The sequence below is a fragment of the Martes martes genome, assembly GCF_963455335.1.
Source record: "Martes martes genome assembly, chromosome: 7".
Lineage (NCBI taxonomy): Eukaryota > Metazoa > Chordata > Mammalia > Carnivora > Mustelidae > Martes > Martes martes.
This window is the reverse complement of record NC_137894.1, coordinates 45637716-45659709: the sequence shown is the minus strand read 5'-3', so window position 1 is coordinate 45659709 and position 21994 is coordinate 45637716. Positions and strand designations below refer to the sequence as shown.

The 21994-nt window shown below is 54.4% G+C and overlaps 1 protein-coding gene across 2 annotated transcripts in view; it reads left to right on the top strand.

Moving 5' to 3' along the window:
• The window catches only part of IGDCC3 (immunoglobulin superfamily DCC subclass member 3), a gene marked incomplete at its 5' end in the record, with an annotated part of 40747 nt that extends 28612 nt beyond the window's left edge, over positions 1–12135 (top strand). Inside the window, 12 exons of one of the 2 annotated variants that reach the window (XM_080808442.1) lie at positions 4593–4737; positions 5059–5189; positions 5584–5721; positions 7002–7160; positions 8339–8510; positions 8798–9045; positions 9227–9391; positions 9657–9848; positions 10004–10108; positions 10622–10760; positions 10904–11123; positions 11379–12135. In XM_080808442.1, the coding sequence (XP_080664568.1) occupies positions 4593–4737; positions 5059–5189; positions 5584–5721; positions 7002–7160; positions 8339–8510; positions 8798–9045; positions 9227–9391; positions 9657–9848; positions 10004–10108; positions 10622–10760; positions 10904–11123; positions 11379–11600 (2036 nt within the window). In that variant the 3' untranslated portion in view covers positions 11601–12135. Of the gene's footprint in view, positions 1–4592; positions 4738–5058; positions 5190–5583; positions 5722–7001; positions 7161–8338; positions 8511–8797; positions 9046–9226; positions 9392–9656; positions 9849–10003; positions 10109–10621; positions 10761–10903; positions 11124–11375 lie in introns of both variants that reach the window. The other variant, XM_080808441.1, reaches the window with a different exon arrangement.
• Positions 12136–21994: the final 9859 nt, after the last annotated feature.

The following is a 21994-nucleotide window of genomic DNA, read 5'->3' as shown; positions in this document are numbered from 1 at the left end:
AGTGTGGCTGTAGTCCAAGAGTGGGAGGCCGGGCTTGGGGGTTGCTGCCAGCTTCCTTCCCAGCACTCTGCCTCGACCCTTCCCTGCCCCCCAGCGTCCCCCTGGAGCCTGTCTAATCAGATCCAGACCTGACCTCGCCAGAGGTCCTGGACCAGGAGGCAAGTCCTCCCTCCCCTCCCTGAGCTGGTCTAGATCTGGCTCTCAGGAGACCCCCTCCCCTTGGGTGATTTATAGGGGGTGTCCAGGAGCTGTTTCCTGCCTGTTCCTGCTCCCTTCCAGCCCCGTGGACTGCTGGGCTCTCTCTGCCCACCTTGCCCCACCACCTGGCTGTACCCGTGGTTGGGGCAGGGTGGGACTGGGAGAGTCCTTCCCATACTGCGGGGGTGGGGGGGGGGACAGAGGTATTTTCTCCATGGTGGCCCCAAGCAGGCCTTTGTCCTCCCTGTCACTCTAGCCCTCACACCAGAAGGGCTCCAGCCACTGCCCATGACCCCCTCCCATTACCTGGCCTGAAATGAGGGACCCAAAACAGTCCCTACCTAACCAAAAGCATCAACAGCCACACGTCACAGCAGCACCCTCACGCACACCAGGCATGGACACAATGCTACGACAGCGGCCACAGACAAGGTCTCCAGCTACACCAGCGGCCTGTGCATCCCCTTACCAGTCAGGCCGTGGTCTCCAGGATGAGTGGTTCAGGACTCAGCACACTCAGAGGTCCTGTCCTCAGGCCCTTGTGCCCATGGTTGCCCAGAAATCCTCTTCCCAGAGAGATGTGGTGAAGGACATCTTCCCTCTGACTCTGTGGCCTGCTAGCAGCAGCCAGGGCAAAAACAAACTTGTTGGGTTTTTTTGTTCTGTTCGTCACCATACAGTACGTCATTAGTTTTTGATGTAGTGTTCCATGATTCTTTGTGTATAACCCCCAGTGCTCCATGCAGTCCGTGCCCTCCTTAATACCCATCCCCGGGCTCACCCAGCCCCCACCCCCCTCCCTTCTAAAACCCTCCGTTTGTTTCCTGGAGCCCATAGTCTCTCATAGTTCGTCTCCCACTCCGGTTTCTCCCCCGTTTTCCCTTCTACTGTCCTCCATGCCATTTCTTATGTTCCACAAAGAAGTGAGATTGTATGATAATTGACTTTCTCTGCTTGACTTATTTCACTTAGCGTAATCTCCTCCTGTCCTATTAATGTTGATGTAAAAGTTGGGTATTCATCCTTTCTGATGGCTGAGTAATATTCCATTGTGTATATGAACCACATCTTCTTTATCCATTTGTCTGTTGAAGAGCATCTCGGCTCCTTCCGCAGTTCGGCTATTATGGCCATTGCTGCTATGAACATTGGGGTACAGATGGCCCTTCTTTTTACTATATCTGTATCTTTGGGGTAAATACCCAGGAGTGCAATTGCAGGGTCATAGGGTATCTCTATTTTTAATTTCTTAAGGAATCTCCACACTTTTCCAAAGTGGCTGCACCAACTTGCATTCCCACCAACAGTGTAAGAAGAGGGTTCCCCTTTCTCCACAACCTCTCCAACACTTGTTTCTTGCCTTGTTGAGTTTTGCCATTCTAACTGGTGGAAGGTGGTATCAATGTGGTTTTGATTTGAATTTCTCTGATGGCTAAAAAACAGACTTGTGAACCAAACTGGCCCCACCCTGAGAGATGGGAGGAGGCCCAAGTGGCCCCTAGAATCTTTCTCCCACTTGCTAAAGAAAAAAAAATGCCTGTGAACGAGGGGTGAATGCAGGATTGTGGATGTGGACAAGAGCCTGTTTCTGGAGGCAGTGGGAGTCCTGGTTGGAAGGGCCCTTCATTTACAGATGAGCGGACTGCTGCCACCCCGGTCTCAGGGCAACCCCCCTTGGACATCTAAGGAATAGACAGGGCTGCCCGGAGGGCTGGGCAGGGGTGTGAGGAATGGGAAAAAAGAAGGAGCCTCAAATCAAGAAGAGCACCCCCTCCTACTGCATCCACCTCTCCTGGGCCACATCTGTGTAGCCAGGGGTGGGACCGAGAGACTGTCTTGCTGAGGCTCCTTCTCTTCCCTCACCATGCAACATGGTGCCAACCCCCAACCCAAGAGAAGAGGCTGGTCTGAACTGCAGTCCACCCTGGGGTTATCTGCCCTTGGAGAGTGACAAAGTTGCTGGAGAATTAAGTGACCCCTGCAGAGGGCCTGGCCTCAGTGACCCCTCCAGAAAATGAAGGGGTTGGCTTTCAGATTCGTGCTTCTCAGGTACTTTTAAAGGCAAAGCTGCCCTTTGAGGACATGTTGGTGGGGAGGGGAGAGCCGCAGTTAGTAGAGCTGATAGGGAGGACGGCATGGGGGCTGCTCTGGTGGAAGGGAAATGGGGAGAGCACTGGGCAGAGGGGGCTCAGCTGCATCCAGGGGACCCCAGGGGACTGTTAGGAATCCTGTTGTCCACTGTGTGAAGGATACTGGGCTGGCTTCTTACCTGTGACCACTTCCTGCGTGAGCGTTTTCCTCCGCCACACACTCAGCCCGTGCTGTTGTCCTTGTTTGGTTTTGGGGGGAGGAGGAGCGGGTGAGACGGTAGAGGCCAGATTTTTCTCCATCCCCAGCGCCCTGCGAAGCAGCAGCTCTAGCCCTAGTCCTCTCCTCCGGCCGGCTCCTCGCTCCAGGCGCCCCCAGGGAGCCCAGGCTGGGGCTAGCAACACAAAAGGAGTCGGTTCCTTAATAAGCCGGCATCTGTAGTCCCCAGAGCCATCAGGCCCCGCCCCAGATCCCTTGGGGACTGCGAGCTCCTCTCCAGCTGAAGCGAGGAGGGGCCAGGCCACTCCCTGGCTCCTGAATGGGCAGAGCCCTGGGCGCACAGGCAGCCAAGCCAGGAGCCTGGGTGCCCTCTCCACGTCCGAGGCCCATGTCCAGCCCTGCCCTCCTGGAGGCTGAGGCCTAGAGGTGGTAGAGGGCATGCAGCAGGGCTTCAGCCCCCCTGTCACAAGCCCCAGGGCTGACCTGCAAGTCCTCAGCCAAACAGTCTTTGGCCTGAGACAGGGCAGGCTGACCTCACAGTGCTTTCCGGGGACTCTCTCACCAAGTCTGATGGGGACACCAGCGGGGTACTTGCCCCCACCTCCTGCTCTGACAGGGCCCCCGCCCAAGCACACTTTATAAAGGGACATGGGAGCTGAGACCTACAAACCCCCACGCACATTTCAGCCCTCGACACGCTGGCCACATACGTGGGCACAGCCGAGTCCTCCCAGAAAACACAGCCCTGCACACGTGTGCAAGGAGCTGCTCACACCCATCAGCTGCACTCCTGGGAGGCCGTGGCGGCGGCAGCGGCGGCGGAGGAGGAGGAGGAGGAGGCCAGGCAGGGGTTTATGCATGTTTATATTTAATGAACCGCATGCAAATGAGTTGGAGAATGTGCCTCAGAAGAGTCAGCCCCCAGAGACTCTGAGAAGAAGGGCACAAAGGCTCAGCCTTTGGGGGCTGCCTTGGAGTCCAGAACAAGCCAGGGGATTGAGGGGACCTGAGATGGGGTGTGCCCACCCTCACCAGGGAGCCAGGAGTAGGAACCAGGATGGGCTCCAGTGCCCGTGCTGTTGCTGTCAGGGGAGGGCTCCTTCTGGGAGGGGACAACTGTCCCAGTTGATGGAGTGCCGGAGGGGAGGGGCTCCCTGCCTGGACAGATGGTGAGCCGCCTTCCCGCACTTGAAGCAAAGTGGATTTTAATGAAATCGCAGCCCCAGTGCTGAAGCTGGGAACCCTCGTGGGAGGGGCACCTTCCCTGGGCTGCGGGGTGGGGGTGGATGGGGGATGGGTGGGAATGAGGGTGGGTAGGGACACTTAACTAGCCTAAAAGTGGGGTGTGGGGGGGTGCACCATAGCCCCTCTGGCCCAGCCTCTTCAGATCAGAGTTCAAACAGTTCAGATCCCCAAAAGGTGGGGAGGGGAGCCCCTGAATATTTATGACACATTGAAATGCAGATTGTAGGTCTGACAGTATTCTGAGAGGCTGTCACCTTGGATGGATATACCACCCTCTCACCCTCTTGGGGTGCATCCTGATGCTTCGGATACAGAGCTGGGGATGGGGGTGCTGAGGAAAGGCAAAAAAAAAAAAAAAAAGGGCTGCTGGGTGCTGGTAAGCAGGGTCTGATGACTGGTGTCCCCGCTGGGCACTGTGGGACTAACCACTTCCCCTCTCTGGACCTCCGTTTCCTATTCTGTAAACCAGGCAGCATAATACCCAGGCCTTTGATGCCTTAGGGGGAGTTCATAAAGATACATCTGAAAGCAGCTGAAACAGTGGGAGTAGGACTTGGGAACAGGGCCTTTGTGGATCACCAGCCCAAGATCTCCTTGTTAGAGGCTTGTTGTCTGACACTTTGTCCAGACCTTTGTCAGCATGTCCCAACCATATACCACCCCTTAGGGGGAGATGCCTCTTATGATGGGAGGCAGGGTCAGTGATGGTGTGTCCCCCCCTTCCCCCAGGGGGGGCGGTGAGGTCCGAGGCTCCAGAACATGGGACTGTGACCCCCCACCCCTCTGCCCCTGGCCCCTCAGCCGTGTGCCTCTTCCATACACACGTCCTTATTTTTCACCAGCCATGTCGGACTTCCACGTGCATCCCCAGGCCACTGTGGGAGAGGAGGGCGGTGTGGCCCGCTTCCAGTGCCAAATCCATGGGCTTCCCAAACCCCTGATCACGTGGGAGAAGAACAGAGTCCCCATTGACACGGACAACGAGAGGTAAGGTGTTCGTGGGAGAGCTGGAGGGAAGTCGGAGAGGCCGGCAGCCTCCAGGGTGGTGCTTCTGCAGCCGTGTTGAGATCAAGTGTCTGTGTGGCCGGCAGGGCCCAGATTCGAGGCTGGTGGATTGATCCATGAGGACTGTGCGTGATTGTTGTCAAGGCTGGCGCAAGAGTCACAATGTGTGTCTGTGAGGATGACGGTGACTTTGGGACAGCGCCTGGGGACCGAGCAGAGCAGTGTCTGTGATGTCAGTGTCCCTGTGGCTGATGGTACCCATGGTTGTGCTGGTGGTCAGCTGTGCCCCCTGCCTCAAAACAGGTACACATTGCTGCCCAAGGGGGTCCTGCAGATCACAGGACTTCGGGCTGAGGACAGCGGTGTCTTCCACTGTGTGGCCTCGAATATTGCCAGTGTCCGGGTCAGCCACGGGGCCAGGCTCACCGTGTCAGGTGAGGGTCTTTTGCTCTGACTAGTTCTGCCCCTCACAAGCCCCCTGACTTCTCACTCTCAGATCAATTCCTGTTCAGCTGAGCCCTGGAGACCTTCTCCACTCACAGCATGGTGCTCCTTGGGGTGTGGGTTCAGGAGGAATGCAGCCCTCTCCCTGGGGAAGCCCTTCCTCTGCTCACCCCAGGGCTCTCCCATTGCTAGAGGACCCTGCAGGGACCGGAGCAGCCGGATGGAGGTGTGCAAGGCCCCAGGACCCCTAGCATCCCTCTTTGGCCCACAGGACCTGGTGTCCAGGCTGGATCTTGTTCCCCACTCCCCGTGTCCTGGGTTGTGGGCAGGATGAGGTGGGAAGGGTCACAGCTGAAGTTAAAAAACATGGCCTCTTCCTGCCAGGCTCGGGCTCTGGGGCCTACAAGGAGCCAATGATTCTCGTGGGGCCTGAGAACCTCACCCTGACAGTGCACCAGACCGCTGTGCTTGAGTGTGTCGCCACGGGCAACCCGCGCCCCATTGTGTCCTGGAGCCGCCTGGGTGAGCCTCGTCCTACAGCCCCTGCCTCTCCCACCCCTGTCCCACTCCCTGGGAGGGCAGTCTCATCACCCAGCTTGGGGGGGGGGGCGGACTTTGAATCCTGTTTGTTCTCCATGGGGGTCTGTGCTCTCTGGGGCCTTATGGAGGGGTAAGCTTCCCTCTGCTTGGCAGGACTGGGGAGGTCGGCCTGCCCACTACATTCTCCCTCCCCCTGCGTGGATGGCTTAGCTCCCTGGGTTACCTCATCCAGTTGGGCCAGTCCTGCCTTGCTGGCATCGGGCTCTCCAGAAACCCTCGGCAGCTCTCCTTCCCCCAGGTTCCTTTCCCTCCTGCGTGGCCCTGCCCTCGATACCGTGACTGTACTCCCCAGCAGTGCAACTCCAGACCCCTCAAAATCTCAGCCAGTTGTCACACCCTGTCTCCGGGCCCCCCAGTCTCTAGCCTGGCCCCCTAAATCCCCAGCCTAAATCCCTAGGCAGCTGAAGGAGAGAAATGAAAGGGTGCAGATGGGCCCACATTGTCTGAGCGGAAAGGTCACCAGGGGAAGGAGAGTCTGGAGGGGATGGGGTGGGGTCGCATTCACAAGGAGACTGTGCCACATTGTAGCAGCTGAGTGATCGGGGAAGGAGGGGGCAGCAGGCAGGATAATGGAGTAGATTTCACCACTTCAGCGCCTGAATGGGGAGCTGTCTCCTTGCATTCTGACTGTGCTAATCTGATCCTCGGGTGGGGGGAGGGCCCAGTCCCTGGGAGAGGCTGGAAAGAGTGGCCTCACCATTAGGAGGAGCCCATAGGCACTGCAAGGACCATCTGGTCCAACATTTCCCAAAGCGTACAGGGAGGAAAGAATGGCTTGGTGGTCTAACGTCTAACGACTTTGGGAAACAGATTTAACCAGGACCCTTTGCTGTGGGACTTCTCAGAGCCTTTATATTAAAGGGCAGTGTGACAGTCCACAAGTGGAATGAAAAATTTGAGCGTGGAACTGTTTTCAAGAGAGACAAACCAGGCTGGGAAACGCCCATCTAATCCAAACCCCTTAATTCCCCGAGGGGAAGGAACTTGAAAGTTGCCAGTGAATCAGTGAAAATGCCAGAATTAGAGCCCAGGTCTCTGCTGCTAGGCAAGTTTTCAGGGCTGCTCTAGCTTCTTCCACAATGCCTTGATGTGTGGGAGGAAGGGGGCAAAGGGAAAGATCAAGGTTCCCTGGAACACGGGTGGAACGCCAGCCTGGACCATTCCTCACTAGCCCTCTTCCACATTCTTCCCCCCACCCCCAGATGGCCGCCCCATTGGGGTGGAGGGCATCCAGGTGCTGGGCACTGGAAATCTTATCATCTCCGACGTGTCGGTCCAGCACTCTGGTGTCTATGTCTGCGCAGCCAACAGGCCGGGCACCCGGGTGAGGAGAACAGCGCAGGGCCGGCTGGTAGTACAAGGTACGGAGCTCCCCAGCCCCACAGCCCTCTCCTCCTACCCGCTTCGTTCCTGGCTTCATTACCAAGCCTGACCCAAACTTGGGGCCCTGGACTCCTCCCAACCCTGGCCTCTGCCCCTCCCCAGGCCTCCAGGCCAAAAGGCAGCTTCCTCCTCTCCTCCAGGAAGGCATGTGCTGAGAAGGGGAATGCAGATCTTGTCTAGGTTATCGGCCCCTGCCTGCCTCTCTGGGTGCCGGTGCCATTCCCCTCCCCGCTCTCCGCGCCAGTCATTCCCATTTTATAATCTCTCCTGTTTCCCACACCCCTGTGTTCTTCACACATGTCCCTGTTTTCCTTCACAAACATGTGGCACCTGCACGCTCACACCTGCCTGCACACTCTCAGGTGTTTGTCATTCTCACACTCACACCCTAGCTCCTGCCACGCGCACTGCTGGTCTCCAACGCAAAGGGGGGGGCAAAGGAGGAGGGGCGGGTGTCAGCCTCTGAAGCTGATCACGTCCTCCTGTCCATCCTCCTGTGCTGGGGCTCAACTGTCCCCATGAACTGGACTGGGATCCCATTCTCAGGGGCTTTCTGGGGTGGTTCCCTCTCAGAGATCTGGGGAATGGGTGCGAGAGAGGGGAATTAGGAACTTAAATGCCTGTTTGTTTAGCATTCCATGTGCCGTTAATCTGTCCAAATGAAAGTGATGGAGCATTTCATTTCTCGGGTGTTAATGGAAGCTGGAGGCCTGGGATTGGAGGAGGGGGGGATATTGCATGTAGGGGCGAGGGGAGCTGGTACTGAGGCTCATCCATCTCCCGTCATTACAGCCTTCGAGGTGCAGCCAAACCTATTAGCACATTTATTTATTTAACAATTTCCTGAACGGGGAGCTCAGCTTGATTGCTTTCGGATACAAATGTCAGTCTTTTAAATAGTCATTAAAATGGAGTCTTCTCCTGGGTCTGCCTCTCTGGGGCCAATGAGGTGGGGCTTGTTTTCATCTCCTGCAGCCTGGGCCAGGGGTGGAGGGCGGGCCCCACCTGGAGGGTTCTCAAAGGATCTGACTTGCGACTTGCGCAACCCGAGCCCACCCTGTCCCCATACCCACCCCATCCCTTCACTCACAGCTGTCTTGTCCCCATCCACCTACCCCTCATGGCTGCTGCTGCTTCTCTCTGCCCCCCACCCCAGCCCCAGCCGAGTTTGTCCAGCACCCCCAGTCCATCTCCAGGCCAGCTGGGACCACAGCCATGTTCACCTGCCAAGCCCAGGGTGAGCCGCCCCCTCATGTCACATGGTTGAAGAACGGACGGGTGCTGGGGCCCGGAGGCCACGTCAGGCTCAAGAACAACAACAGGCATGTGTGGGGGGGTGAGAACGGGGTGGGGGTGGGGGAAGATGGGGGGAAAGATGTGGGGGAAGGGGGCCTGGATGAGCAGGCTCTGCCCTCCTGTGGGGAAAGAGAGCTAAATTGGATCCGGAGGCTTGGGTTTGAGTTCGAGGTTTGCCCCTGACTTAGAGGGACTTCAGACAAGTTATTTGCCTTCTGGAAGGGCTCAGTTTCTCCATCTCTCAAATGGGGTGATCTGGCCAGACTTCAGGGATACTCTGGGAGGAGGAAGGGATCTAAAGTTAACCCTCCCCCTGCAGCACCCTGACGATTTCTGGAATTGGCCCTGAGGACGAGGCCATCTACCAGTGTGTGGCTGAGAACAGTGCTGGCTCCTCCCAGGCCAGTGCCAGGCTGACCGTGCTGTGGGCTGAGGGGCTGCCTGGGCCCCCCCTCAATGTACAGGCGGTCTCTGTGTCATCCACTGAGGTCCGCGTGTCCTGGAATGAACCGCTGGTCAACACCAAGGAGATTATTGGCTATGTCCTGCACATCAGGAAGGCTGCTGGTGAGTGGGAACTCTCTAGCCCCTTCTTTTTAGTCCCCGTTGATCATCCCTTTCAATCCTGAGTGTCCTGACCCAACCCCTTCCCTCCCTTGTCCTCCCTGTACCTTGGATGCCCTCATCTCACCAGTGCTGATAGGACTCCCTCATGTGGCTTACTCTGCCCTACCCTTCACCTCCCCAGACCCTCCAGAGCTGGAGTACCAGGAGGCAGTCAGCAAGAGCACCTTTCAGCACCTGGTGAGCGACCTTGAGCCCTCCACTGCCTACAGCTTCTACATCAAGGCCTACACGCCAAGGGGGGCCAGCTCCGCCTCTGCCCCTGTGCTGACCAGCACACTGGGCGAAGGTGAGGCCTGGGTGCCGCACGTACTAACAGTCCGGGAATCAGCAACAGTGCACTCAAGCTTGCTCACCACGCTCCACCAGCGGAAGCCCGGCCCCCAGGTGGAGTGGGGTCTGGGGCTACCTGAGGAAGGGGCGTCCTTTTCCAATTCATGTAAAGGTGTCCTTGAGCAAGCAGAGGCCCTGGGTCAGAGAGGAACTGCCAGGCTCGTGGGGGTCAGGGTCCCGGGGGGCCAGCCCCCTCACATCTCAGCCTCCTCTGCCTGCAGCCCCCGCCCCTCCCCTGCTGTCGGTGCGGGTCGTGGGCAGCTCGTCCCTGCAGCTGCTGTGGGAGCCATGGCCCCGGCTGGCCCAGCACGAGGGCGGCTTCAAGCTGTTCTACCGCCCAGCGAGCAGAGCCTCCTTCACCGGCCCCATCCTGCTGCCTGCAACCGCCTCCTCCTACAACCTCAGCCAGCTCGGTGAGCCGGATGCAGACTGTGCTGGGGGAGCGGGCAGGAGTGCAGTGCCTGGTGCCGGGATGTGGGGCGCGGGGGTCACCTCTGTTGCCCTGCTGCACCAGAGCTACCGCTGGGGCCTGGGGAGGTCACTTAGCACAGCACTGCCTTTCCCTCAGACCCCACTACAGTGTATGAGGTGAAGCTGCTCGCCTACAACCAGCACGGGGAGGGCAATGCCACAGTCCGCTTCGTGTCCTTGAGGGGAGCGTCTGAGAGGACAGGTAGGTTGGGGAGGGGTTGCGGGGCTCAAAAGTGGTGCTCAGGAAGGGAGGCCAGGCTCTGGGAGGGGGCGGGGGCAGGAGGGGGACAGGGATCTGGGAAGGTGGGAGAGTGTAACCGCACATGGAGCCCTTGAGAACACAGGCCTAGGGCTGAGTTTGAGATTCAGCGGTATGACATTCTAGCTGTGTGACCGTGGGCAAGTTACTTAACATCTCTAAGCCCCGGTTTTGTCCTCTATAAAACAGGGATAATAATACCTACTTTATAAAGCCGTGGTAAGAATGAAATGGTCCTTTCATCAATGGTGTAAAAGTTATCCCAGTATCGGGCACAAAGTTAGTTCTCAGTAACTTGTAAAGAGAGCCAAAAAAAGTTGGGCTGGGGTCCCAAAGGCAAAGGGGTTGTAGACATGGAGGCGGGCACAGCTGAGGAAGAAGGAGTCCCCAGAGGCTGGGTGTCCAGAGGGGCTTCAGGCTGGAGATCCACAGCTTCCTCCCTTCCCCTGCCCGTAGCCCTGAGCCCACCATGTGACTGCCGGAAGGAGGAGCCCAGCAACCAGACGTCCACCACAGGCATCGTCATCGGCATCCACATCGGGGTCACCTGCATCATCTTCTGTGTCCTCTTCCTCCTGTTCGGCCAAAGGGGCAGGTGGGTCCCAGGCAGGAGGGTGGGGGTAGCCCGGAGAAGGCCTTGGCGCAGGGGAAAGCAGAGTTGGAGCTCACTTTGTCCAGCCTTCTGTTTTTGCTCCCCCACCTCCAAGGCCTCCTCCTAATTCTTGACTCACCCCTTAGGGTCCTCTTGTGTAAGGATGTAGAAAACCAGCTCTCCCCTCCTCAGGGCCCCCGGAGCCCAAGGGATCCTAGCATCCTGGCACTGAATGGGGCAGGCCAGGGAGAGCAGGGCCAGCTGGGCCGAGATAAGAAGCGTGTGGACTTGAAAGAACTGGAACAGCTGTTCCCCCCAGCTGGGGCAGTGGGGCGGCCAGACTCCAGACCTGACCCCAGACCCACGGTGAGTGCCCCCACCCCAGGCTCAGACTACCTCCCAGTCCTGCCCTCCCTTCACCTTGCTCATAAGCCAGGGTCATTGGCCTTCACTAAGCTCCAGGTACAGAGCTTGGGCCGGTGCTGCTCTCTGAGTGCCTGAACCAGGCAGGGTGGCCCAGAGTCCCGAGTGGGATTGGAGGCAGGGCCTGACCCTCTGGCTGGGGGCTTTGGGCTCTGACCCTCATGCTGATGCTGCTGGGACTGGCTCTTTCCCCAGCAGGATCCTGGGGACCCTGACCTGTGTGAGGAGACCCAGTTCTCTGTGCTGCCACTCGAGGGATTCAGCCTTCTGGAGGAGATGGTGTCAGAAGCCAAGGACCCCAGCGCAGGCCCTGCAGCCTCCCTGCCACCCCAGGACGTAGGCCGTGGCCGCCTCGGTGAAGGACAGGCTACCCGGCCTCCCATGGCACCAGCTGCCCAGCCAGCTCGCTCGGGACAGTAGCCAGTGTCTGGCAGGCTCTGGAGGGGGCAACCCCCCATTCTCAGGTCAAAGGCAAGATTTCTCCTGTCATGTGGGACTCGGATGGGGCTTCCCAGCATTTCTGTCCTGACACCCTTAGGGGGTCAAGACCTAAAAGTAGCCTCAGCAGGGATTCCCCCCCACCCCAGGACCTGGAGGGGTTCCTGCAGGAACCTCTCCCTTGGACTAATGTCCCCCCTCACCTCTGCCTCATATCCACATGACATGGAACTGAACTAATGTTTTCCTTAAAAAAAAAAAAAAAAAAAGAGATGAATTAGACTCCAAAAACACGCCCTTGCCATGGCTGGGCCCCTGACACTGTCACCCTCCACCGACCTTGTTTTCTCAGGATGGATTTTTGCTATTTGGCTCTCAGTACCTACCTCAGCCGGAATGAATGTTCTTGAGGGAGCTAGGCCGTGGCCTCAGCACCCCTACCCCACAAAGCCCCAAATGCATTCCTACCTCAAGCCCCTATAGGGGCACCCCCTCTCCTTCCCCAGATTATTATCCAGAGTTTAAAAAAAAAAAAAAAAGAAAAAAAAAAAAGCACTTCCCCATTTCCAGGTGTGAAAGAAAACATCTACCTCAAGGCTCGCCAGCTCTCCGGGCCTGTGTTGTATCACTGGACCCTCCTCCTGGCTCCTCTTCCTGCCTGAGACCTTCTACCCCTCCCTGAGAGAGGAGGCCAGAGGCTAAGTCACCAGCGGTGGGCCTCTCAGGACCTACAGAAATAAAGATGAAATTAGTCAAAGAAAATGTGAAAAAAAAAAAAGCCAAAAATGAGAGGAAAATATGTTCCTTGACGTCTCTGTCGCTCCACACACCGTCCAGCAGGCTGCTGCCACCGCTCCGCCCTGTCTCATCTGCCCACTCCAGTTTCGACCCTCTCGGCCAACCGATCCTTGACTGGGATCCCCACAGCCGGCTCCCTGCCTGGGCCTTCCGAGGGTGGGGTGTTGCCCTGAAGCCTGCCTCCTATCCCGTCCGGCCCCAGAGTCCCTGGAGCAGGCTGTCCTCTGGAATGTTCTGTGTGTGTGACCACTGTGTGTGGGTGTTGGGTCGGGAGGTTCCCTGGCAGACATGGCCTGGCCCTCTAGCCCATGGGACACAGCCGGCCTGACCCAACCTCTGGACAGTGGAACGACCACTGTTAGCAGATGTGGCTGGAAGATATTTTTATACAAGGTGTGTTTAAAGATTTATGTTCTTGTGACTTCTTGTTTCTCTTTTCTGTTGTGGTGTTTTTTGAAATACTTAAAGTAGGAAGGGAAAAAAAAGGAAACAAAGACCTATTTTTGGTTAACTCATTTTTTTAAATAGAAGGAAACTTTTTTTTTAAAGGAGAAAAAAAGTAAGTGTATTCCTTAAGTCTGAGATTAGACCATAAAGTCCCTGATCCCTAACCCTCTAGGGAACCCTTCTCCCCAAAGTTTTGTTAATTAGATGAAGAAGGTAGAATTTGTGGTGTTTTCCTAGAAGACTGGAATCATGTCCATGTGGACTCAGAAAGGGCAGTCTGCCCCTTCTCCCAAATGCTGGGCCTGTGCCAAAGGCCCTTGAAACTCCCACACAGTACCCCCTCTGTCCCTGCATTGGCCTCTCGGCACCCCCAGCATCCTGGAAACCCCCTCTCCCATGGGAAGAGTGGTCTGAGGTTGGAACCGCCTGGCCTGACTTGACCTGACTTTTGTCACACTCTACTCATTTTGACTGAATAAAAGTCCTGTTGCCAAAGTGAACCTTGAGTTGTTTTTTTTTTTAAGATTTTATTTATTTATTTGACAGAGATCACAAGTAGGTAAAGAGGCAGGCAGAGAGAGAGAGAGGGGGGGGGGGAAGCAGGCTCCCTGCTGAGCAGAGAGCCCGATGCGGGACTCGATCCCAGGACCCTGGAATCATAACCTGAGCCGAAGGCAAAGGCTTTAACCCACTGAGCCACCCAGGCGCCCAAACCTTGAGTTTTTTGATGGCTGTGTCAGGTTCTGGGGAAGGGTGGGAGTGCTGGGATTAGGGTGGCCAATGGTGGGGCAGGCTGACCCTCCCAGGGTCAGAGCCCAGAATAACAGCCTCTGTGTACCACTTACAGGCACCATGCACCCTGGCCTCCACATGGAGGGAGTGTCCTTGGGTCCCCGCAACCTTTCTGGGAAGTAGACAGTCTAGTTATCATCACCATATTTTACAGATGATGAAACAGAAAGGATAAAAGAAATAAAGGAAATGTCTGAACTCTCACACAGCCAGTTACGGCAGGACCAGAGATTGTGTCTGGATTAGGCCACCCGGTGCCAGGGTCTGTATTCTGACCGCGGCTCTGTACCTCCTTAGCTGGCAGTGAGGAATCTGAGACCAGTCCCTCCATACCCAGCCAGGTACTTCTCATGCATTGTCTACCAGAAGGGACTATTTTTGACTCCAGTCTACAACTGAGGAACAGGATCTGGCTGTAGTGACTCTTTCCAGGGCATACAGCCATAACTCCTGGCCAGTCCTCTCCATTCCTCCCTGTCTGCTCCTCAGTCCAGGCTCCTGAAGCCAGGTGTCTGGAGCTGACAAAGCTTAGGATAGGCCAAAAGAGACTTGGCTTAAAGGTGGTTGTGCTGACAAAGATCTGGAGGTCTCAGTGGGCCTCAAGCCTAGTAAAAGGCAGTGGTGCAATGCAACTGCTTAGAATGTCAGTGTTGCCTCTACTGTGAAAATGGAGGGCCAATGGGAAGCTCCGCAGGTCTAGAGGGCTGCGCTCTGTACCCAGAGGTCCATTTTGCAAGGAGCAAACCCGGACAGTGGTTTGCAAGCTGGGCTTCTCCAGCTTTGGCGAGGGGTTTGGGGGTGAGCCTCTCCGCAGGAGGATTCTACTCTCCCTGCTCATTCTGAACAAGAACAGCTCCACTTTTGTATGTCGGGCTCTTCGTGAGATTTCATCTGGAAACAGCGTTCTGGGGGTGCCTGGGGGGCTCAGTCAGTTAAGCATCCGACTCTTGGTTTTGGCTCAGGTCATGACCTCAGGGTCATGAGAGAGAAAACAGGGTTCTGCTCCTAAAAGAACATTTAAAAGCCCCTGGCTGGCACTTGTAGAAGAGGCCTGCAGGTCAGGCCAGAAACAGTGATGGTGTGTGGACACTGAACTGAGAAAGAGAAGCCACAGGCCACCATGGTACCTGTCCTGAGTCTCTGGGGGAAGTGGATGACTTACCCTGATTTTCCCAGAGAAAAGAGCCAAGCCCAAATAGCAACACAATACCTTACCTTTCTTAACACAGAACTTTGTAACACAGGAATTCTTCAACACCACCAGCCATCAGAGGGCTGCCTGGGAAGGTGCTGGGTTTGTCATCTGGTCAAGCAGATCCTGCAGGGATGGGAGTAGATGAGGCGAACCCCCATTGTCTCTGTTTCCTCCAAGAGTCCAAGATGCTACTACCTTCCTCAGGGAGGCATCTGGAAATGTTGAGAAACTACCCCGTATGACCCATATAGATGTATGCAAATTGCATACAAATCACATGCAAATACAGGCAGAGCCTGTTCCAAGCTAAGGTAAAAGGAAGCAGGGTTCCAATTAGGAAGATTAGCAGAAATAGGCGTCAAAGCTGGGAGTGGGGGGTGAGGGGGGCGTGCCTGCCTGGAATCTGGCTCCTGATCTCAAATAGTCCCATGGCCTCAGGCTGAAGACACGAGTCCCTATACACACACGCAGTCCTGGGGCAGAAAGCAGCCACGGCCTGGGCTTGCAACCGGCTCCAGTGGTCTAATGCTCGGTCACAGGCCACCCCACAACTTAGTGGCTTGATCTAACATCTATTTTGGTCGGGCATTTGCAGTCTGGGTAGGGCTCAGCAGGAGAGTTGTCTGCTTTACTGGGCATCGCGGCAGCTTGAAGCCTGGGGCTGGACTCATCTGAAGGCTCGCCGGCTCTCATGTCAGGTGGCTGATGCTGGCTGTGGGCCCCACACCCCCACATGGCTTCTCCAAGTGGCCTGGGCATCCTCAAAGCATGGTGGCTGGGGTCCAACGACAGGTGACTAAAGAGAGCCAGGCCAAAGCTGTGTCATCACTTTGAATCTAACTGTGGACTGTGCATGGTGTCACTTCTGCCTCGCTCCATTCATTAGAAGCAAGTCACTGCGGCCAGCCCTATCCGATGGGAGTACAGTCAACGTTATGGACCAGTTCTAAAACTATCACAGGACCCCTTCAGGGGACAGGTGGAGAACATGTGGACACCGAGGGCTGGCTGAGCAAGAAGCTATCCCCAAGAGGGCCCAGCCAGAAGGGGCTGCTGCTGGGGCTGCAGAAGGACAGGGGTGCTCCTGACTCCTACACAAGCCCTGTTTATGGGTCACATCCCTATCATCAGTGAAGACAGATCCTGGTGTTCAGTCCCAAGGCCACAGGGAGTGGGGACAGGCCCCCGTGAATACCACGGCCTGCTCCCTCTCCACAGGCAGTGAGGGGGCTAAGGAGGCAGGTTAGGGCCTAAGAGTCCCACCAGCCTGGGTTGGTAGAGCCCATAATGCCCGTACTGGAAAGGACCACAGTCTCTCTCATGAGACAGATGCAGGGCAGGAGTAGCTCAAGGGGACAGGGAAGTTAGAGGCAGGGCCAGGGCTGGGACCTGGGATGGCTACACCCTGCCTGGAGCCCTTTCCACTCAGTCAAACCCTCAAAACTGGACTGTGCTCCAGAGCCTAGAGGAAAGGACAGGGAGAGAAAGGGTGGTGGGGCAGGGAGTCATCTTGCTCAGGACGGAGAAAGGGGGATCTGGACTGGAATCAGTAAATGAAGGAGTAGGAACAACCAAAGCTGGTTCAGGCCAAGGTCACGCAGGGGGAGATCTAGACCCACATCCCTCTCACAAAGAGGTTTATAGGGTCTGATTTGAGAACTCTGTTGCTTCCCTGGCTCTCTTGGGGCCACCCAGGGCACAAAAGGGGAGAGGAGAGGAATGGTGGAGAAAAGGCCCAAGGGAGCCAGGTTGCCCAGAGAGGGGAAGCCCTTGCTCCTTGGGTTCAAGAGGGATGTACCCTGGACTTGGATCTCCCAAGGACACAGTCACCCTGTGCCATGTGCCCGCTGCCACACTGCAGGGTCTGGCCCTGACCCTCACTCCAAAATGCCCACAGCCCAGGGCTCCTTCTCCCCTGAATGCCTATCATGTCCTGTGCTGTGCAGGTCCCTGCACTTACTTCCTTGCCTTATGATCTGGCTTCCCACAATAGAATTTGTATCCCCACGACCCACTCAGGAACTGTTGGAGACAGGCATGCAGGAACAGGACATCTAACTGGAATGCTGGGGACACTGTCAAGAAGCTACAAAGAACAAACTCTTTGGCCAATCCCTGGCTAGTACGGTGCCATCTTGGGTTAAACAACAGGGGAGTTTTGTGCCTGGAAGTTTGGGGCCATCTCTCCCGTGACTAAGCCCCCCAGTTACTGGGGCTACGGCTTGGGTAGGGAGAACTGGAGCCCCAGGAGAAGGAGTGATTTCTCTGCCATGCTCTCCTCACGTGCCACCTTATGGGGGACCTTCTCTAACTCCAGCTGGTGGCTCACTGGCCAGAAACAGCCTTTTGCCCCCCGGGAGCTAGCCCAGAGCTTATGCTCTGTTGTTGAGAATGATGAGCTCTGTCTCTTAGTGAGAAGCATGGCAACCCCTGCAGTTGAGGTGGGGGTCTGGCCCAGGTGGCATCTGACAGATGAGGTCTCAACAATGGCTCAGCCATTTCCTAATCACGCAACTATGAGGAGCTGACTTGACTTCTTCAGGCTTCAGTTTTCTCATCTGTAAAATCGGGATAAGATGCTCCTACCTCAAAGGGTTGTTGACTCAGCTGGCTTCTTTATAGAAACTGAGAAGCTAACCTAAAAATCGTATGGAAATACAAGGAACAAAGAAGAACAAAGTTGGAAGGCTCACTTCCTGATTTCAAAGCTTACTACAAAGCTTTACTACAGTAATGAATACTGTGGGGTACTAACATAAGGAAAGACAAAGAGACCAACAGGATAGAATTGAGAGCCGAGGAATAAACCCTCACGTATAAACTGATTTTTGGCAAGGATGTCAAAACCATTCATGGGGAAGAAGAGACTTTTCAACAAATGGACAAGTGGATATGCACATGAAAAAGAATGAATTTGGACCCCTTCCTCACACCATGTTAAAAAAAAAATTTAGGGGCGCCTGGGTGGCTCAGTGGGTTAAAGCCTCTGCCTTCAGCTCAGGTCATGATCCTGGGGTGGTGGGATCGAGCCCCACATCGGGCTCTCTGCTCAGCAGGGAGTCTGCCTCCTCCTCTCTCTCTGCCTGTCTCTCTGCCTGCTTGTGATCTCTGTCAAATAAATAAATAAAATCTTTTTAAAAAAAAATTTAAAAAAATTTAAATGGAGCAAAACCCAGGGTGCCTGGGTGGCTCAGTCATTAAGTGTCTGCCTTCAGCTCAGGTCATGATCCCAGGGTTCTGGGACGGAGTGCCACATCGGGCTCCTTGTTTAGTGGGAAGCCTGCTTCTCCCTCGCCCTCTGCCCCTCCCCCACTCATGCTTGCTCTCTCTGGCTCTCTCAGTCAAATAAATAAATAAAATCTTAAAAAAGGTGAGCAAAAACCTAAATGTAAAAGCTAACACATAGAAGAAAACATAGACGTATGCATTTGTAAACTTGGATTAGGCAAAAATTGACATAAAGCCAGGGGTACAGTTAAGAAAAGGAAAAATAGATACATGTGAACATCATCAAAATTAAAAACTTGGTGCTTCAAATGACACCACCAAGAAAGTACCAAGACAAACAAGCACAGGATGGGAGAAAATATTCGCAAGTCATATCTCTGGTAAGGGATTTGAATCTAGAATATATGAAGAACTCAGAACTCAATAAAAATAATCCAATGATAAAAAGGCAAGTAACCCAATTTAAAAATGGGCAAAGGTGGGGCACCTGGCTGGCTTAGTTGGTAGAGCATGCAATCCTTGATCTTGGGGTCGTTAGTTTGACCCCCACATTGGGTGCAGAGATTACATAATGTTTAAAAAATAAAAATTAAAAAAAGGAATACACATTTCTGCAAAGAAGAGATGCAAATGGCCAATAGCACATTAAATAAATAAGAAATAAAACCCCAGGGCACCTGGGTGGCTCAAGGGGTTAGGCCTCTGCCTTCGGCTCCAGTCATGATCTCAGGGTCCTGGGATCGAGCCCCTCATCAGGCTCTCTGCTCAGCGGGGAGCCTGCTTCCTTCCCCCATCTCTCTGCCTGCCTCTCTGCCTACTTGTGATCTCTGCCTGTCAAATAAATAAATAAAATCTTAAAAAAAAAAAAAGGTAAAACCCCAATGAGATACCACTCTGTTCCCACTAGCATAGCTAGAATAAAAAAGTCACATACTGTTAAGTGCTGTGGAGAATACGGCGGACTCCAGACCTTCATACGCTGCCCGTGGGAGGGTAAAATGGTACAGCCGTTGTGAAAATCAGTGCTCATTCCTCAAAAGGCTGGACGTATAGTGACTAGAAGACCCAGCAGTTCCATTCCTCAGTGTATAGTGTACACAAAAACTTACACGTCGATGTTCATAGCTATAAGATCTGTGATAAAAAAGTGGAAATAAATGTCCACCAGCTGATGAACGGATAAACAAAATGTGGTATAGCCATATGCTAGCATATTATTTAGCAGTAGAATGGGGGAAATCGGAAAACGTGACACTAAGTGAAAGAAGCCAGCCACAGAAGACCCACATATCCTATGGTTCCGTTTGTAGGAAATGCCCAGAATAGGCAAATCCATAAAGACCAAGAAGATACAAGTTGTTGCCTAGGGCTGGGGTTAGGGGAAAATGGGGAGTGAGTGCTAACGGACACAGGGTTTCTTTTTGGAGTGATGAGAATGTTTTAAAGTTGATTGTGATGATGGCTGCACAGCCTTGTGAATATACTAAGAACTACTAAGTTGCCCACTGTAATGGGTGAGTTGTATGGTATATGAATTACATTTTGATAAGCTGTTATTAAAAAAAAAAAAAAAGGCAGATGGGAGCACCTGAATGGCTCAGTCCCTTGAGCGTCTGACTCTTGGTGTTTCCGCTCAGGTCATGATCTCAGGGTCCTCAGATCAAGCTTCATGTGGGGGCCTCTGCCCTCAGTGGGGAGTCTGCCACAAATTCTCTCCCTCTCCCTCTGCCCCTCCCAGGCTCGTTCTCTCTCTAAAATAAATAAATGTTTTAAAAAATAATTAAAAAGTTAAAAATTATAATTTTTTTTTTAAAGCTGAAAGGACTCAGTGAGTTTGTAATAGGGGAAGTGTGCAGCTTGTGTTCAAATGATCCCACTGTTACAGGAAGAGAAATTGAGGTGGGCAGGGCAAGGTGACCCCAAGTGGAAGAAGAAGAGCGGGGTAAAGACAAAAGTAAACTTGAAGGGACCTCTGCACCGGGCCTGGCCTCCCTACAGCCCAGGAAGCCTCTGGATGCTGCATCCCAGCCCGGAAGCGAGTCTCTGGGGAGGAGGGCTGGGACCGGAGGGTTTTGCTGCCACCCTGTGGAATGGGTGACGATTACAGCTATGGGGGCTAGGGCCGGATTGAAGCTCGCTGCTAAGATGTGCTCAGCCCCACCACACAAGGGAGGCGGGCCAGGCCCTCAGTGAACTGACTGCCCAGGCGTGAATAAAATTACTGCAGACTATCCACATACTCACTTGGGTGGTAACAGCAACAAGCTGTGGAAACAGAAGGAAATGCAGTGTCTAGGAGTCCACGATTAAGGAAGGCTTTGAAGAGGAAGGATGAAGCGGGGAAGGGCTCTGAGGCTGAAGGCCAGGGAGCTATCATCTGCGGCATGGGGCTGGGCACACAGTAGATGCCCAAGAAATAGGGGAATAAGTGGTTACTAGATTGCCAGAGTACATGCTTTTGGCACAGTTGATGTGTCTGAGGAAAGCTTGATGTGGCCTTCTGGGTGGAAAGGGAACCAGCAAGAGCGTCAAATAATAGCCAGGGCCTTCCTCAGTGAAAGGAAAGAGCATCTGGGGAGTCCTGAGTGATAATGATGAGGCCTCTACTAATTCTGGTGGAGTTTTGTGGAATATCCCCCCCGCCCCCATTACCTCATCTGAGTCTTCTCAAAGTCTTCTGGTGGGCAGGGCTGGATTCTCCATCATTCTTTCACTTAACAGATGGAAACTGAGGCCCAGAGAAGTAAGCTGGAATGTGGCCCTCCTTGTTCTAAGCCCATGCTGTCTGCTGACTTGCTATCTGGGTGCTGAGGAGAAAGGACTGGGGGGACTCGGTAGTGGGGAGGAGAGGGAATGGTCTAAACTGGCTGAGATGAAGTTATTCTTCCTGAATATTGAGGAGAGACCCTGGGATGTCAGACCGTGGAGTAGGAGAGTTGAGGAAGTTGGGCATGTCCTAAAATGTAGGTAAGATCAAGAGCCTGCCGTGGCTTCCCATTGCTCCCAGGGTAGTACAACACCTCTGGCCTGGCGTTCAAGGCTCCCTCACGAGAGGCAGTGTAATCCAGTGGCTCAGACACAGGCTTGGGTCTGTAATCCCCACTCAGCCGCTGTCCAGCTGGGTGACCCTCTGGGACCATTTCCTCCTCTAGAAACCATGCACAAGGATAGCACCTGCCTCACAGGTTGCTTGCTTTTATTATCATCATTATTATTATTATTATTCAGAACAGAGCCTAATTCTTGGCTCCTTTCATGTACTCCAATCCTTCAAGTTGGGCCCCTGGCTTCTCTAGTACGTGCCAGGCATAATGGTGCCTCCAGGCCTTTCTGCAAAGATGGTCCTTCAGCCTGGAATGATCCCACTCCACTGGTCCCTTGTTTCCAGATCCCTTCAAACTGCCTCCTCCCAAAGTCTTCCCTGATCCTCCCTGGTTAAATCCACTTCTGCTTCTGCCCTTCCTCTGCACCTTGCTTAACGCTCTCATCTAGAACTACTTCCTTCTGCATCAAACCAGCACAAGGGGCCTGCCTGCCATCTCTGCTTGGGGAACTTAGGAAGTGAGTTTCCTCAGGACGAGCACAGGATCTTAACCTCTTTGTGAGCCAGCCAGAGCCGACATGGAGAAGCTCTAAACAATCACATGCCTGTGGAAAGAAAGAGAGCAGGAAAGCAAAGCTGAAGGAAGCAGGGGAGGGGTGTGCAGTGGAGAAAAGGAGAGAGAGAGGGCAAAGGTGATTGGGACATAAGGCCAAGAGAGACTCTGGTAAATGCAGCTGGGGCTGCTTTCTCTGGAAGACTTCGGCTAGGAGGCTGGAGACTGGGTGATCTGCTGCTTTTCCATGGCTCTGATGTTCGTTCCTTGAGCCACGGCACTGAAACGGACTTTGGAAACCTCATGGTGGCTTTGGACTG